This window comes from Vulpes vulpes, chromosome 13, assembly GCF_048418805.1.
Source record: "Vulpes vulpes isolate BD-2025 chromosome 13, VulVul3, whole genome shotgun sequence".
Lineage (NCBI taxonomy): Eukaryota > Metazoa > Chordata > Mammalia > Carnivora > Canidae > Vulpes > Vulpes vulpes.
The window spans coordinates 63,184,312-63,200,490 of NC_132792.1; the positions used below are offsets into that span (position 1 = coordinate 63,184,312).

At 35.2% G+C, this 16,179-nt stretch overlaps 1 protein-coding gene across 2 annotated transcripts in view; it reads left to right on the top strand.

The window, feature by feature from the left end:
* Window positions 1-256: 256 nt before the first annotated feature.
* Window positions 257-16,179, top strand: part of MYBL1 (MYB proto-oncogene like 1) — a 37,165-nt gene continuing 21,242 nt past the window's right edge. Inside the window, exons 1-5 of one of the 2 annotated variants that reach the window (XM_026012137.2) lie at window positions 257-522; window positions 9,738-9,843; window positions 10,178-10,249; window positions 12,481-12,573; window positions 13,957-14,177. In XM_026012137.2, the coding sequence (XP_025867922.1) occupies window positions 503-522; window positions 9,738-9,843; window positions 10,178-10,249; window positions 12,481-12,573; window positions 13,957-14,177 (512 nt within the window). In that variant the 5' untranslated portion in view covers window positions 257-502. The remainder of the gene's footprint in view (window positions 523-9,737; window positions 9,844-10,177; window positions 10,250-12,480; window positions 12,574-13,956; window positions 14,178-16,179) is intronic. The other variant, XM_026012139.2, reaches the window with a different exon arrangement.

A 16,179-nucleotide genomic window follows, 5' to 3' on the forward strand; every position in this document is an offset into this window, starting at 1 on the left:
GCGTGCGGCCGCTACAGCCAATGAGGTTCGGGGCCGCGTGCGCAGATTCAAACGGCGGCTCTTGAGGGAGGCTGGGCGCGAGATTCGGCGGTGCGGACAAAACCCTGCAGGAGGCTGCGAGCCCTGCAGAGCTGCTCGCTGCGGGGTGAGGGCGGGGGTCGGCGCCCGCCGCGGAGCTCAGCTGGGACGGCTGTGTAGAGGCTGAGAGGCGGCGGGAGGGGCCGGCGGAGGGCGGGAGCGCGCCTGCTGACATGTTGGGGGCGTCCCTGACCGGGCCGGGCCGGGGCTAGGAGCGGCGCTGCGGGCCGGGGGCGGGTCACGGTCCGCCCCTCCGTCCCTCCGTCCCTCCGTCCTGCCCTGCCGGGGACGTGCGTTCCACTCTCGGTCGCCGCGGACAGGGGGCGAGGAAAGCGGCTGGAGGGTCGGGGACGAGGAGCGTTCGCTCGAGGCTGGAGGCTGAGCTGCGTCCCCGCCCAGCCCGCGCCTATGCGGTACTTGAAGGATGGCGAAGAGGTCGCGCAGGTGGGTGACATCCCTTTCACTCAGGCCTGTTGGCACAGTCTCGGCTCAGATTCTTTCCCCTTTCCCAGTGCTTCCCCGTTAGGCCGTCGCCAACTGGGGCAGCGATATTCCTTCCCGTGCCCCACAGGCGCTCCGGCCCGGCCAGCCCGATCGGAGCCGTGACGTGTGGAGAGTTGGGGACCACTGTGCTTAAGGCGCAGAAAGTGAGTAGCTAATGCCCGGATTGCTCTCTTTGAGTTGATTCTCCCCACAGCGCACGTCCAGACCTCAGTCTCTCACAGCCGCTTCTTGGTCGGGGTTTCTTGCCAGGTAAGTCTGTGCGCTTTCAGGGAGGACCCTCCGCGTGTAAAAGTGCTGATGTGCAGCCCGGACGGCAGGAAAATGCTGTTCGGGGAGACTCCTTTCTTCTGAATTCCTCCATCAGTTAAAGTAGGAACTCTGTGATAAACCTGCACTGGGACCCCTCTGCCATCTTTGCTACCTTGACAGGTATGGAAAAATCCTCTGGGCAATAGCTGAGGAGAGAGGACCTTTTTGATGTTTTCATGGGAATTAGCATTCCCATGTTCTTAGCTTTATTCATGTATTTTTAATATCTTCTGCTGGGAAGATGCCACACTGTTACTACCAGTGGCTTGATCTTAAAACAATGTTTGATTCACTGAATATTTTTCGTGCCCATGTTTGGCTCTGTCTGTAACTAAGTGTTGGCCCAGAGAGGTAGGGCATATTTTTTTTTTTTGTCGTTGGAGAACTTGCTAGGAGGAATTTACTCATCTAATTTTTATTTATATGTTACTATAGTAGCTACATATAAATGGTGTGGAGTAACCACTTAGATGACAAAAAAACAAAAAAAAACAAAGGTGTCTTTTGTCAGTAGTATTAAATAAACCTGAGAAGATGTTTGGCAGGATTTCCAAATGTTTTTGTTTATCTAGGTCCACAGCCTTAAAGTCCTGACTAGAGATGTATTTGCTAAGTTGAAATTTAGTACTAGGATTCATTCAGTGTAGGGATTTGTTAAAAGTTGGCAATAACTACAGATAATATTTGTTGCTGCATTAATTTATTAAGCATCCGCTGTACATAAGGTATTTTTGCAGAAATCAGCATAAAATAATTAAGTCCTTTTTAGGCTTATTTTGTGGCAACTACAGAGTAGGTCAGATTCTTGAGGTGGAACAAATATATACATACACTCATATAAACCCACCTGTCCTAGAAAAAGATTTTCAGATTGTCACTAGTGATATATTGAATTAGATAATTCTTTGTAGTGAGGGGCTGCCCTATGCTTTGTAGTATGTTTGACAGCATCCCTGGCCTCTGTCCAGTAGATGCCAGTAACACCCTGTTTCTCCGAGTTGTGACGATCAAACGTCTCCATATGCTACCAAATGTGTGTCAGGGGGGGTGCAAAATCACCCAGGTGAGAATCACTACTCTAATTAACTTCTTAATCTTCAGAAAAGATAGATCTCCTGTAATTATAATTACTGAGGTACTGGTGTAGGCCTTTTCTTTTGGATTTTTAAATATATGAAATTTTAAAAATAAAATAACCTCATTAAGCAAGGTAACAAAGTGGCTACGTCAACTCAAAAACAGAAATTTGTTTATGTTCATTGTGTGGCATCATCTGCCTATCAGTATTGATGTTAATCCTTTCTGAAAGAGTGTCTTAGCTAATACTATCGTCATCATTTAGTTATGGTTAGACACTGATGCTTGAATGTCCTGCAGTTGATTTTGTCTGTTCATTTCATAGTTTTTGTATGCTTCATAATAATAGACTAAGAAAGGAGAAGTGATTTAATGACTAATTTGCCTGTGTAAGTTATTTTCTTTTATTGACAATATTGTGAGCTTTGAGAGCTAAACGTTAATTGTACTGTTCATTTTTGTTCCATGTCAGCTGTATGTATTGAAATGTATTATAGAGTGATTTAAAAAGTCATAAGGCTGGAGTAATTAAATGCAGTGGGATGAAGCTATGCTTCTTATGGGGAGTATAGAGGTAGAGGATGTGGTGAGAAATTATCTACAAATGGTGTATATCTTAGAGTCTTCATATTTGAATGTGTTTTATGTTCTAAATTATATATTTTCTGTATATAAAAATACATTTTATCTTAAAAGATAAAAGAATGTGAGATGTTTTGAAGGCGAAATTATTGGTCTCTTGCCTCTTGGCTAAATATCTTAGTAATAAATAGGAACCTAATTTATAGTTGAATGAGAAAGGAAATAATTTAGTCAATTTAAGATCTCTACTATACAACTACTTAAGTATTTGAGTGAAAACTCTACTTTGCAGTATAAAAGTTTTACATAAGACTATGGGCATAAATCCTTTAATATGCCTTTTTCTGTATGATATGAAAAAAAGGTTAAAGAAAAAAACCTGTTACCTTAGGGTGAAAGAACTGGAGGATGTTGGCTCTTTTGATTTTTGTTTAAGACAGGTGTAGTATCTCTGATCTAGATTTACATAAAGGAAAAGGCTCATTTTGTGTTGTGACTTTAAATAGTTTTAGATCCCATTGGGGGTTTTAATGATATAATTTACAGGCAATACCAAAATTGGTATATGTTATTAGCATGTACTTGATTTTTAAGCATATTTATGTATTGAGTAATTAATTTTAGTTTTTAAAAGCCAGATACCCTTAAAAATAAACTATAAAAATGTCATTTAGAAGCTAGAAGACCTGTTTAAGTAATAACATTCAGGTATTTACACTTGATGATCTGTGACTGCACTAAATTGGAAAGGTAAATGCCAGCCTTTACATTGGAAAATACTCTTCAGTGGATTATCTGTGTGTGAGAAGCAATTTTACTATGTTGTTTCCAACAAAATGGGTGAAAGAATACTGAAAATGAGAACTAATTTGTTTATTTTTTTTGAGAACTGATTTTTAATCAGCTTTGTCATTAACTAGTGCTGTTGTTTTGGGAAAGCAAGTAAACTCTATGTCCCAGTTTTTAAGTGTGTTAATCTAGGGGTTTGGACTTTATGGTCTGTAAGGTAACTTCTAGTTTTAATATATATTCTATTTTGAACCCTTTTATAATCATCTTTGCTTATTTAAAAATATACACACTAATTAAAAAAAATAGAAAAGTTCAGTCATTATTTTTGTTTATAAGTAGGTAGGTAGAATTCCCTTCAGTGTTAATTTCAGTTTTGCTATTAATAATGCTTAAATGAAGTCAAATTTGTCCTACAGTAATGATGCTAGTTTGCAGTCCAGGTTTGGAAATAAAATATTCAAGTATGCAGTACATAATATTAACCACCGGGTGGCCTGATTTCACTTTATTAAATCAACCGTAAATTTTCATACCTTGAATTCGATTGGACTTAAAAAAATGCAGAATTACCCTGTCAAGACAGTTTAAAATAAACTTGGAATTTTGGATTTTGATAAAAACTTCAGATTTGATGCAGTTTGTAACTTAAATTACTATCAAGTTCAAGTGATTTTATTAGAGCAAATTTTATAGAACTATTGATAATTCTTTAATTTTGAGCCAGTGATTCTTTTCAAATAAAAGTAAGTTTTAAATTCTCAAATTCTTCCTTTTGATACCTCAGTTTACTCTTATTTTAGGTGGAATAATTAGTATCCTTTAAAATTGAACTTCTCCCTAAATGTTTTATCTTAATATTTCAAATATGAATAGTTTGTGTATTATTTCACCGGTTAAGTTATGGCTTATTCATTAGCTTACACCCAGTGTAAAGTTTCTTTTAACCATGTTCGTGGCCTAATGAGTCCTGTTATTTGTCTCTGTGTACACGTGCTTCATTTTGCTGTTTCATAATCACCCTAATCATTTTGTTCATTCGTAATCTAAATCTTTTCATTTGAATGTAGTGCTTAGCTTATATATTAGACAATTAAAGAATAAATATTTTCTTTGACTTGAAAAATAAAACTGGCAGAGTAATTCTGGTAACCAAGTCCTGGATGAAGATTCAGAAACCAAATTCCTTTTCTATTTTTGCTTTGTGGCTAGCAAAATAATTTCACCTATTTTTTGCTGTCTTTTAGATTAGTCATCCTAGGCTAAAAATGGCTTATTTGTTTATGTAGTAAGGAGTTGATCTTACTTAGTTATTATGTCTTATCATTGATTGCTACAGTATAAAAATGCTAAAAGATGATATTAAAAGGCAGAAAATAGAACAGATTTGTTTTGATGGTGTCTAACCATTATTAAGCAATGGTCAAAGTACAGTATTGGTGAATTATCTGTGGGGTTTTTATCCCTTTTCTTTTTTTCTTTTTTTTGGCAAATTGTAGATATTCTCAGGCATCTTTTATAGCTAGTGATATTGATAATTTTCTAGGATCTTACTCGGTCACATTTATTTAAAAGTTACATCATTCTTTCAACAATTGCTTAACTAATATAGAAATAATTTATGCTAAAACTAAGAAGTAGCTTGGTGGATACACTCCAGGAAAGTCCCAGTGGTAGAGATGATTCTAAGAATTCTACTTTAATCTTCCCTCGCATTCACCCACTCAAAAAACCCAGCTTCCTGAACATTGACTGGGCTGTATAACTCTCCGAAACTGATGACCATGCTGATGCAAAACAGAGAATGAAACCTCATGTAGAAATAGAAATTTCTCACAAATCAAGCATGTGGTTAAAAAATAAGGCCAAATTTTAAAGTTTAATAAGTTTTTAGGAAAATTACTCCCTGGAAATTAGTCTTTTGATCAAAGTAATATCTTTGAACTCATATCCTTGATATAAAATATTTTTATAAGAACCTACAGTGAATTTTGTACAGATTAGATGTGATATATTTTTTTGAACACTCAAGATTTATATAGGGAAGTCCCCAAATTAAACATTGTTTTGATCTAGAAATAACCTAATTTTTTAAAAGTAGTCTCCGATATGCTGTTGTGAAAGCTGTTGCGATCTAAGGGGAGGGACGAAGAGGGGAACCTGTGAAAAGCACAACTGAGGGCTGTTTGGGATGGCAGGAAGTGGTAATGTCGCTGGGGACAGTTCTAGGAAAAGTTAGGCAGTATTAATAGACTCCCCAAAGAACCCCTTCTGTACTGAATATTTTGTTTGTTTCAGCAGGTTATGCTTCTTAAAATTCTACCACTTGGAGGTGCATTTGGATTTTGAAAGTCCCTTTTTAATAAATGGGAATGCCTCTCCTCTTCTCCTAGTGGTATTTTCATTCGTTAAAAAAAAAAAAAAAAGGTTTTCTCTCTCATATCCACTTGAGATCGGCTGTATTGAGGGAGATGGAAGTTTTCATTGGGTTGGAAGGGAGTGAGGCAGTTTGGAATATCGAGTACTTGGAGGAGGTAAGAGCAAGGAAGACCGTTGATTACTCATTATTTTACAAATATTACAGGTACTGTGCTTGATGCTGAGAGGTGAATGTATCACATATGATCTTTGCGTTCCTGAACTTGATATTTGATTGGGAAGGTTGGCATGTAAGATGAATGTTAAAAAGGAAGGGTAGATGCTATGAGTTCATACAGATTGGATAGAAAGTCTCAATATGGTGGTTTTTTTTTCTGATTTGGTAGCCTTAGAATTGTATTGAGTCATTGGATCCTGAACTGCCTTCATTTTAAGTACTTAATCTTGGCTAATCAGGTGATATTTCTGATAGCTGAAGATGGCAGCAAATAACAGGTAATGTTTACTTAAACTTGTGTCCTTATTTTCATATTACTTTAGCAAAACAAGCATAAGAGGCAGATTATTGTTACAAATAAACAGTGGCTTTAGGGAGAGAGCATTGGAATGTTGAAATGCATTGAATTGAAGCAGATAAGTAGCTATATAGGTAGGGGAGTTGGGGATCATGGTGTCTTGCTTGGTCAGATAGGAAGAATTTTGGTCCTGGGAGCAGCAGGGGGGCAGGGAGGTGAGGGGCTTGGGGGGCTGGGCGGTGCCTGGCTGGCTCAGTTGTTAGAATATTTGACTCTTGATCTCAGGGTCACGAGTTCAATCCCCACATTGGACATGGAGCCTTCTTAAAAGAAAAGAAAAGTGGGACGTCTGGGTGGCTCAGTGGTTGAGCATCTGCCTTTGGCTCAGGTTGTGATCCCAGCGTCCTGGGATCAAGTTCTGCATCAGGCTCCCTTCCCTGGAGCCTGCTTCTCCCTCTGCCTATGTCTCTGCTTCTCTGTGTGTCTCATGAATAAATAAATAAAATCTTTAAGAAAAAAAAAAAAGAATTTTGGTCCTATAGAATCGACAAATCAAGGGAAATCAGAAGTTCCTGCAAAGGATCTATAGACAGTATATATATTAAAAACTTGATTTTTCAGTTTTGTAAGAATTACACTGTATGTAGATATTAGGAACTACCCACATGTTCTTAAATGTATTAAAGTTAAATCCAACTTTAGCTGTTTGAAATCAGTGAATTTTTGGAAAGAGTTGAATCTAGTAAAGTAGAAATAATCTTGAATATTGTTGGGCAGTGCAAATCCAGTGTACATAGTACTAATAGTGAGCTACCTTTCTGTGTCATGTGCTATATGAGGTGTTTTATGTGTTCTTTTGTTTAATTTTATCCTTAAAGAAGGTGAGATTATCCTCATTTCACAAACAGGTAAACCTAAAGCCCTAAGAGGTTAATATGTCCACAGTTGCAAATTAAGTAGTTAAGTTATATCTAGAAACTTGTTCTGATTTCAAAATCTATGTCAGATTTGTCTTTGATCTCTTCTAGCTTCTTGATATCTGCTTCCCTGTTTTTCTAGCATGTGGTAGTATACTGGTTAAATAGTGAATTTTGGAGTTCAGCCATGCTACATTTAGCATGACTCTGGGTAAGAAGTCACTTCTCTATGTCAAAGTGTCCCTATTCTGAAAAGTGGGAATAATAAAATTTCCTCTTGGGGATGTTGTGGGGTTTTAAGACAGAAATTTCATAGACTACCTAATGTCTGGTACTTAGAAAGTTTAAATAAATATTAGCTCTTATCATTTTCAGATGTTCATGACTCTATTCAATCTTCTCAAAATCCTCTAATTCAGTTTATCATAAAGACCTGCCCTCTTTTCTGGGGCATGTCCTTCATGTCTTCATGGCTTTATTTTCTGTATGCTGGTGATTGCTAAAACTGTTTGTCTATCCTAGGCCTCATACCTGAGCAGAGGATCCATGTGCCCAGTTCCCTTCTAGATCTGCTCTCCTCAATAGGATAGCCATTCCCCATATGTTGCTATTGAGCTCTTGAAATCTTTATAGCATTGTACTCTAACTATAAAATGCACACTAGATTTTGAAGACTTTAGTCAGAAGAAAGGAATGTAAACTAGTTCATGATTATATTGAGTAGGTGTTGAAGTGGTAATTTTTAAAAATATTTTGGGTTGAATAATATAACAACATTATTTTGACCTGTTTCTGTTTTCAAAATATGGCTACTAGGAAATTACATGTGTGGCTGTGTTATATTTCTATTTTGACAGTGCTGTTCTAGATATATTCACTTGTATATTTCCCAAGTGCCTAGCCCCATTCTCTTCTCCCTCTCAAAATTCTGTTTTTCCTTCATCACAGTGGATAGCTTTGTTTATGCTCCCGAAGTCAGAAGTTTTGGAGGCATCCTTGATTCCTTGTAAAATTCTTTTGTTTCCACCTTTTTAACATCTCTGTTTCACATGCTTTTTTCCATTGCTGCTGTTATTGCCTTAGTTGATTTATTCTTCTGTGGTTTCTTGATTTTTGTTATATTTAAATCTCTTCTATTCAAGGATATAAAAAGATGGAATTCTGTCATTTTTTTTAAAAAAAATAGTATTATTATGATTTCAGTTTTAAAAATGTGAGATACTTGCTTCACCTGAAGTTTTTTTTTTTCACCTGAAGTTTTTTAAAGTAGAATTCAAGTTTTATTTTTAAAAATAGCTACCCTGTGTCTTACCATTATTGAAAAGTCCATCTTTACCCCTCTGATTTGATGTGTTACTGTTACAATTTACCAAATTCCCTTTGGGTTTGTTTTTTTCCTGGATATTCTATTTTTTTTTCATTGACCTGTGTATCTTTTCATGTGCCAGTACTAATCTGTTTTATTTATTGTTTCTGTACAGTGTGTTTTCATACTAGGTAGTGCTAATTGTTTATTTTTCCATATGAACTATATAGATTCAACATGTTTAAGTTCCTCTGAAAATCTAATGATATTTTTATTCATTAAATTTATGAGTTAGGGGCGCCTGGGTGGCTCAGTCAGTTAAGTATCTGACTCTTGATCTTAGTTCAAGTCTTGATCCCATGGTCATGAGTTTGAGCCCACACACTCAGTGTGGAGCCTACTTAAAAAAAAAAATTAAAAATACATTTATTAATTAATTTAGGAGGATGGACATCTGTTTTCCTATCCAGGAATGGGGTCTGAATGTTTTTTCCATTTGTTCAAGTCTAATATATCTCACAATAGTGTTTTGTTTTGTTTTAAGATTTTGTTTATTCATTAGACACAGAAAGAGATAGAGGGAGAGGGAGAAGCAGGCTGCCTGCAGGGAGCTGGATGTGGGACTTGATCCTGGGACCCTGGGATCACAACCTGAGCCAAAGGCAGATGCTCAAACCACTGAGCCACCCAGGTGCCCAACACAATAGTGTGTCATTGCTTACTATACCTTGATAAAGTTATTTTTACATATTTTAATTTTGTTGTTTTTAGTAATGCTAATGAATCATTTCTTCCATTGTTTCATTTAACTGGATGTAACTATGTTTAGTATTTTACCCTTACTGTTCTTAGGCTCCAATACTTTCTTACTTGGGTTATTGTAAAAGATTAGTAATTGATCTTCCTTTCTCCATTTCTCCACATTTCTGCCAATGATTTTTCTGAAACACGAGATATTTGTCTTTCCCTTACTTAAAGTCCTTTAACTCTTTAGGATAAAGGTCAAATAAAGAATAAAAGTCAAACTCCTTAGCATGACATAGAGGTTATCACTTGACCCCTGGTGGCATCTCATTTTTCTGGTGTCAATAAGAACTATAGCAATTTTCAGTTGTAGAACTCTAAATTTTTTATATTTTGAATAATCTAATTGGATGTATGTCTGTTAGCCTAAGAGTCTTCTTCAGTCATACCTGTATACACAGATTCAAAGATTGAAATCACAAATTTACATAAAATTCTTGATTTCACAATTAAGGGGTATTTTTGTTTGTTTTTTAGTGAGGATGAGGATGATGACCTTCAGTATGCTGATCATGATTATGAAGTACCACAACAAAAAGGATTGAAGAAACTCTGGAACAGAGTAAAATGGACAAGAGATGAGGTAATTATATGATAAGGTTTACTAATTTCATACTTGTATTTACTTGTTAATAATATTTAATAAAGATATTAAAGATATTGAAAAGCAAAACATGAGAAAAGTTATTCATCAACTAAAGTGACATATTTTTCTTCCACCAGCGATGTGAATAGCGAAGGGATGTTGAGACTGATAGAAACAGTATAGTAAATGGGAGAGCTTGTATTATAGTGGTTTGTCCTTTTACAGATGGCCATCAGATATGACATGAAAGAATTAGAGAGTTACCTATAGTTACGGATAGAGGAATAGGTGGGGGGAAAAGGCTTTCTAATTTTCATTCCTGCTTTAATAGGATGATAAGTTAAAGAAGTTGGTTGAACAACATGGAACTGATGATTGGACTCTAATTGCTAGTCATCTTCAAGTAAGTGAACTATTATCATATTTCTAACATAGATGATATAGGTCATTGGATTAAATTTACTGTTTTTCATAAATGTGTTCTTCATTATTTTAGACTTGATTTCCTTTCTGAAAACATCTTGGTGGTTCTGATCTTTCTATAGTAGCCAAAGGTCAGAAAGTCTGATTTTCTAGTAATTAGTTTATACGCAAGCCTAAAAAGATTACTAATCTAAAATGAAAATGATACAAAGTTTGGATAGGGCTTTATAAATAAATATTTACTGATAAATGTTTAAAAACATTTGAAAGAAGTTAAATACATTGAAGTCTTTTGGTAGCTGATCGATAAAATCAGAGAAAGATCTATTGAAAAGTTTGTCATCTAATGTTTGCATTTTAAGGTGTTACTGATTTTTAAAAGAATTATACTTAATGGTTCATCATACTATTCACATAGTGTTCATTAGTATGTAATTTTATAATTTACAAAGTATCTTCACATACATTCCTTTTGTTTCTTACTACCATAAAGGTAGTGAGGCAAAATATTCCTATCTGAATTTCTGTTTTGACTACCGTGGGTTTCAGAAGCTAGGTTACCTATGTTCTTTCTAAGTTGTTATGATGTTTTTCAACATAACCTGAAAATTGAGACCAGATTATGGAAAAAGCACAAGTTTTGTAGTAAGTCTGAACTATATTCAATTGTCAGGTCTACTAGCTGTTTGGTCTTAGAAAAATTACTTACCTTCTTTGATTTGCAGGTTCCTTATCTATAATATGTAAATAATGGTACTTGTTTTGTAGTATTGTTGTGAGAATTAGAAATAACATATAGGATGTTTGGTGCATTTCCTAACATTTAGCAGGTGTTCAATCAGTGTAAGCTAAATTAGAAAAATTTATTTTAGCTTTATTAGTTTAACTTCAGTGGTACAGTAGCAAATGAAGGGAACAAAGAACTGGTACGAGAACGTACAGAAACTACCTGATTATTTTGAAGAAAATGATAGCCTTACAATGGATCAGCATTGATGTTTAGAAGCCATAAATGAAGAAACTCAGTTTAAATAAAAATAATTTGAGGGGATCCCTGGGTGGCGCAGCGGTTTGGCGCCTGCCTTTGGCCCAGGGCGCGATCCTGGAGACCTGGGATCGAGTCCCACGTCGGGCTCCCGGTGCATGGAGCCTGCTTCTCCCTCTGCCTGTGTCTCTGCCTCTCTCTCTCTCTCTCTCTCTCTGTGACTATCATAAGTAAATAAAAAAAAATAAAATTAAATAAAATTAAATAAAAATAATTTGATTATTTTTAATAACTGGCACAAAGACAGCTACTGGTAAACAACATTATCCATAATCCTGTATATGAATTAATATTTTTGTAAACTCTGAATCACTCATGAAGTTAAGTGTTTTATTATTATTATATATTATATGTAGGAGTTACTAGGCCATGAAGTGACTAAAGCTTCATTTGTTAGAGATTTTTGGAATTTGAGATGTTTCTACATAAAGTTTTCCTATCCTGGTAAATTCATTTACTTTTTAAGCTTCAACACTTAAATAATTTAACTGATAAGTAATGCACATCTTTCATATAGATGTATTTAGTTTTTTCTTGATAACTTGGTCTAGTAATATCTTTAGGGGTTTTTAAATTGTATAAAGTTAGAGTTAAGTACTAATGTACTGTATGAATTCAGATTGCTATGCTGTTTGAGTTCATCTGTCTGCTTTGTTTAGTTTTGTTTACTCCCTTTTTTTCCTCAATCTTAGATAGATTTCTTAATGGCAGTATCTATGTTATAGCTTTGCATTTTGCTATGTTATGAGGCACACTGTAGAGATACATACTTATAAATTAAAATAATATATATAGTCTAAGCCCTGCCAAAGGCTTTAATTTAAATATGAATTAAGACACAAGCGTGTAAGATAAATATTACATTTTAAAGGGTTAAAAAAAATTATTTAAGAGTAAGAGCACTCAGGGTTGGGGGGAGGGCCAGAGGGAGAAGGAGAAACAGACTCCTTGCTGAGCAGGGAGCCTCAGGACATGGGCTGATCCCTGGACTCAGATCATGACCTGAGCCAAAGGCAGCCTGACTGAGCCATTCAGGCACCCCAATAAATACTACAGTTTAAAGAATGTTATTAAATGCATTATTCTTGAAGATTTTCTTTTGAGTTAGGCTGATTTGCTTTCTGGAAAACAGTTTTTCAATCACAAAATCATCAATTCTTTCCCAGAATCGTTCAGATTTTCAGTGCCAGCATCGATGGCAGAAAGTTTTAAATCCAGAATTGATAAAGGGTCCCTGGACTAAAGAAGAAGATCAGAGGGTAACGTGTTCATATTCTTTATTCTGACTGTGTAGGTGGACTGGCTTTTTTTCTTCCTAATGTATTGTTTTGTCACAAAGGATATGTTTAAATCACTTTGATTTTGTTCCTTTGGGTGCTGCTTATAGAAGAATTGAAAGTTGAGTGTCTTGAAGTGTAGTTTTTCTGAATTGAGTCAAGCCAAGTATAATATGTATAGCTTTTTCTTTCTGGGAATTTTTTTACAGAAGGAAAAAATGCCATCAGTTTAGTCATCTTATTTAGAGCTTAGGTTAGCAACATTTAGGGTATAGCTTCTTGTTGAAAACTGAATTACCATTTTAAAAACAATTTAATTTTAATTTTTATTTTATCTGATTACATAATAAGTAAGAAAGTCGTTCTTAACTATCCCTCTTTACCTATAATGAGCCCTAGAATAAGGTAGATACCAGAGCATTGTGTTTCTAAAGGATTGGATGATTTAAAAACTAGGGTAATTCTTTGTGTTATAAAAGTTTGAGAAGAATGGAATATTGATGCCCTCCATAAGGAATTGCCCTTTAGTTCATGTTTTTTATGGCAGAAACATTAATGTAGTTGGGGAATTAGAGCATGTTTCCTACTACTTAAAAAAAAAAAAAAAAAAGAAATGTTCACTAGGCTCAGAACTGATCTGACTTACCTGATGGCCAATGATAGGTTTTATAGTGTGTTACCTGTAGCCTTTTAGTGTGAGAAAGGAAGAAATGAAAAGACAATAAATATGTAGATCCTTCCTGCTTCCAAACTGATTTGTCTTTCAGCTGAAGCTTCTTTTTTTTTTTTTAAATACAAGAATAGAAAATCTTTAAGTCTCAACATTTTTACTATTATTTTAAATTAATGTTCATTGAAAACAATTTAACTTACAATTCACTTTAATTAGCACCTTGTATTTTTGATAAGTTTTGGGGCCAACTTTTGTACTTGGCAAATAAATGATGGATGAGTATTAGTAAAATTGTTGTTGTGGTTTGTATTTAATGCATTAAAAAGAGTATTCTTAAGTTATGTTTTAAAATTTTATCAAGGTGATGCTTTTTTAATTGAAGTATAACTGAATGTAACACTGTATTAATTTCAAGTGTACCACATAATGATTTGCTATTTGTATATTGCTAAATGATCACAACAATGAGTCTAGTTAACATCTGTCACAATATAGCTATAAAAATTATTTTCTTGTGATGAGAATTTTTAAGATCTCTAGCAGCTTTCAGATGTGCATTATAGTATTATTAACTATAGTCACCATGCTATACATTACATCCCCATGAGTTATTTCTTTTTAAAAAGGTAATGCTTTAAAAAAAAAAAAAAAAAAGGTAATGCTTTTTTAAACTTTGTTTTTCTGTTTCTTAGGTTATTGAATTAGTTCAGAAATACGGGCCAAAACGATGGTCTTTAATTGCAAAACACTTGAAAGGAAGAATAGGCAAGCAATGTAGAGAAAGATGGCATAATCATCTGAATCCTGAAGTAAAGAAATCTTCTTGGACAGAAGAGGAAGACAGAATCATCTATGAAGCCCATAAGCGGTTGGGAAATCGTTGGGCAGAAATTGCTAAACTACTTCCTGGAAGGTGCTTATATAAACGTATATATTTTCCCATACTTAAACTTGATCTTTATTAAGTTACTGTTAGGTATGTTTGCAGATAATCCCTTTGACTTTTATTTATAATGAAATTTAGACAAGCAACCCTTTGGGCCTATTTGTAATAAATTCTGTGTAAGGCATAGAATTACTTAAAAAAAATGAAATAATAGCACTAATTTGTGCAGTAAAATGATAGACCTTTAGGTTATGTGAACAGTTAATGTACTCCCCAGATTGTTTACCTATCAATGCCAGTCAGACAGATCTTCTTTGTACAAACCTGGTTGGAATGGAATCTAAATTGAAGAGATTTCTTTTTTTTTTTCTTTAAAGATTTTATTTATTGATTCATGAGAGACCTAGAGAGAGAGAGGCAGAGACATAGGCAGAGGGAGAAGCAGGCTCCATGTAGGGAGCCCGATGTGGAACTCCGACCCTGGAATCATGGCATAAGCCGAAGGCAGACGCTCAACCACTGAGCCACCCAGGTGTCCCGAAGAGATTTCTTTCGTATTGGATTCTATGCACAAGATCTGAGAATAGCAAAGTAAACTACAGAAGTTCATTAGAGAAAATTCAGTTCTTAATTATGATATTCAAATCATGGGAGTAGTATATATATCCATGTGGCTAAAACACAGAATTTCCCTCCGGGAAAGTGATATGCCCTTCTATGTATATGTATACTATAAGTATACTGTACATTGATTGCATTGGTTTGAATGTTTCCTGATTGTAGTACAGTAGACCAACAACCTTGGGAAAATCCGTATCTCACTTGGAAGGTATGCATGTTTTTTTTATTGCTGTAGTTTCTGTATAGTACTTCATCACTTACAAAATGCTTTTACCTGTATACTTAATTAATCTTCATATACTAATGAAATATGCCAAGCAAACAATGCTGTCTTTTAAGGAAATTAAAGCATAGTGTTTTTTTGCATGTTACTGAACCTGGTTTAGGAACTACCAATGTTTTCAGTCTTTTATATATATATGTATATATATTTTTACTGTCCATTGAAACTGGCTTAGTGCCTTAACATAAAGTTGGTTCTCAGTAAATGTTTGTATACTTTATGAAGGATGAAATTTATACTACAGGTAGCTGTGGGTTGAAGGTTTACATTTTTATAAAGGAAACTTTAGGTGAAAAGACAGTGAACTCTTTCCAACATAGATATTCTCATTAGTGAAAGAATATTGGGATTCTCTAATTTGTGGTTTGCTTTTCTTGACCATGTTTGTTCCTGGCTTTTAGGTCTTTGTCCTCTCTATACCCTTTTTCTGGAATGCTCTTTTTTCCTACTCTTGTATGGCAGGTTCATTCTTGTCATTCTATCTTAGCTTCACTGTCACCCAGAGACCTTCCTGGACCACCTACCGAATTACCCTAGTTACTCACTTTTCTTATTTCTGCTTTAATGATCTGTATTGCACTGGTGTTTTTCTTTGCTTTTTTCCAACTGAAGTGTGGACATGTAATATTATATATTTTCAGATATACAACATGGTGATTTAACATTTATATACATTTTTAAGTGATCACCAAGCTAAATCTGGCTACCATCTGTCACCATACAAAATTGTTACATATCATTAATTATATTCCCTATACTGCACATTGTATCTTCATATCCTTTTAATTTTATAGCTGGAAGTTTGTACTTTTAATCTCCTTCTCCTATTTTGCCCACCCCCCAACCTCCCTCCCCTCTGACAACCACCACATTGTTCTTAGTATCCATGAGTCTGTTTCTGTTCTGTTTGTTTTGTTTTTTAGATTCCACAGATAAGTGAAATTCTATGGTATATATCTTTATTTGACTCTTTTCACTTAGCATAATACCATCTGAGTCCATCTATGTTGTTGTAAATAACGAGATTTCATTCTTTTTTATGGCTGAGGAATAATATTCCATTGTATGCATGTGCCCTATCTTTTTCCCTTCATCTATCAGTAACTAATTGGGTGCTTCCATATC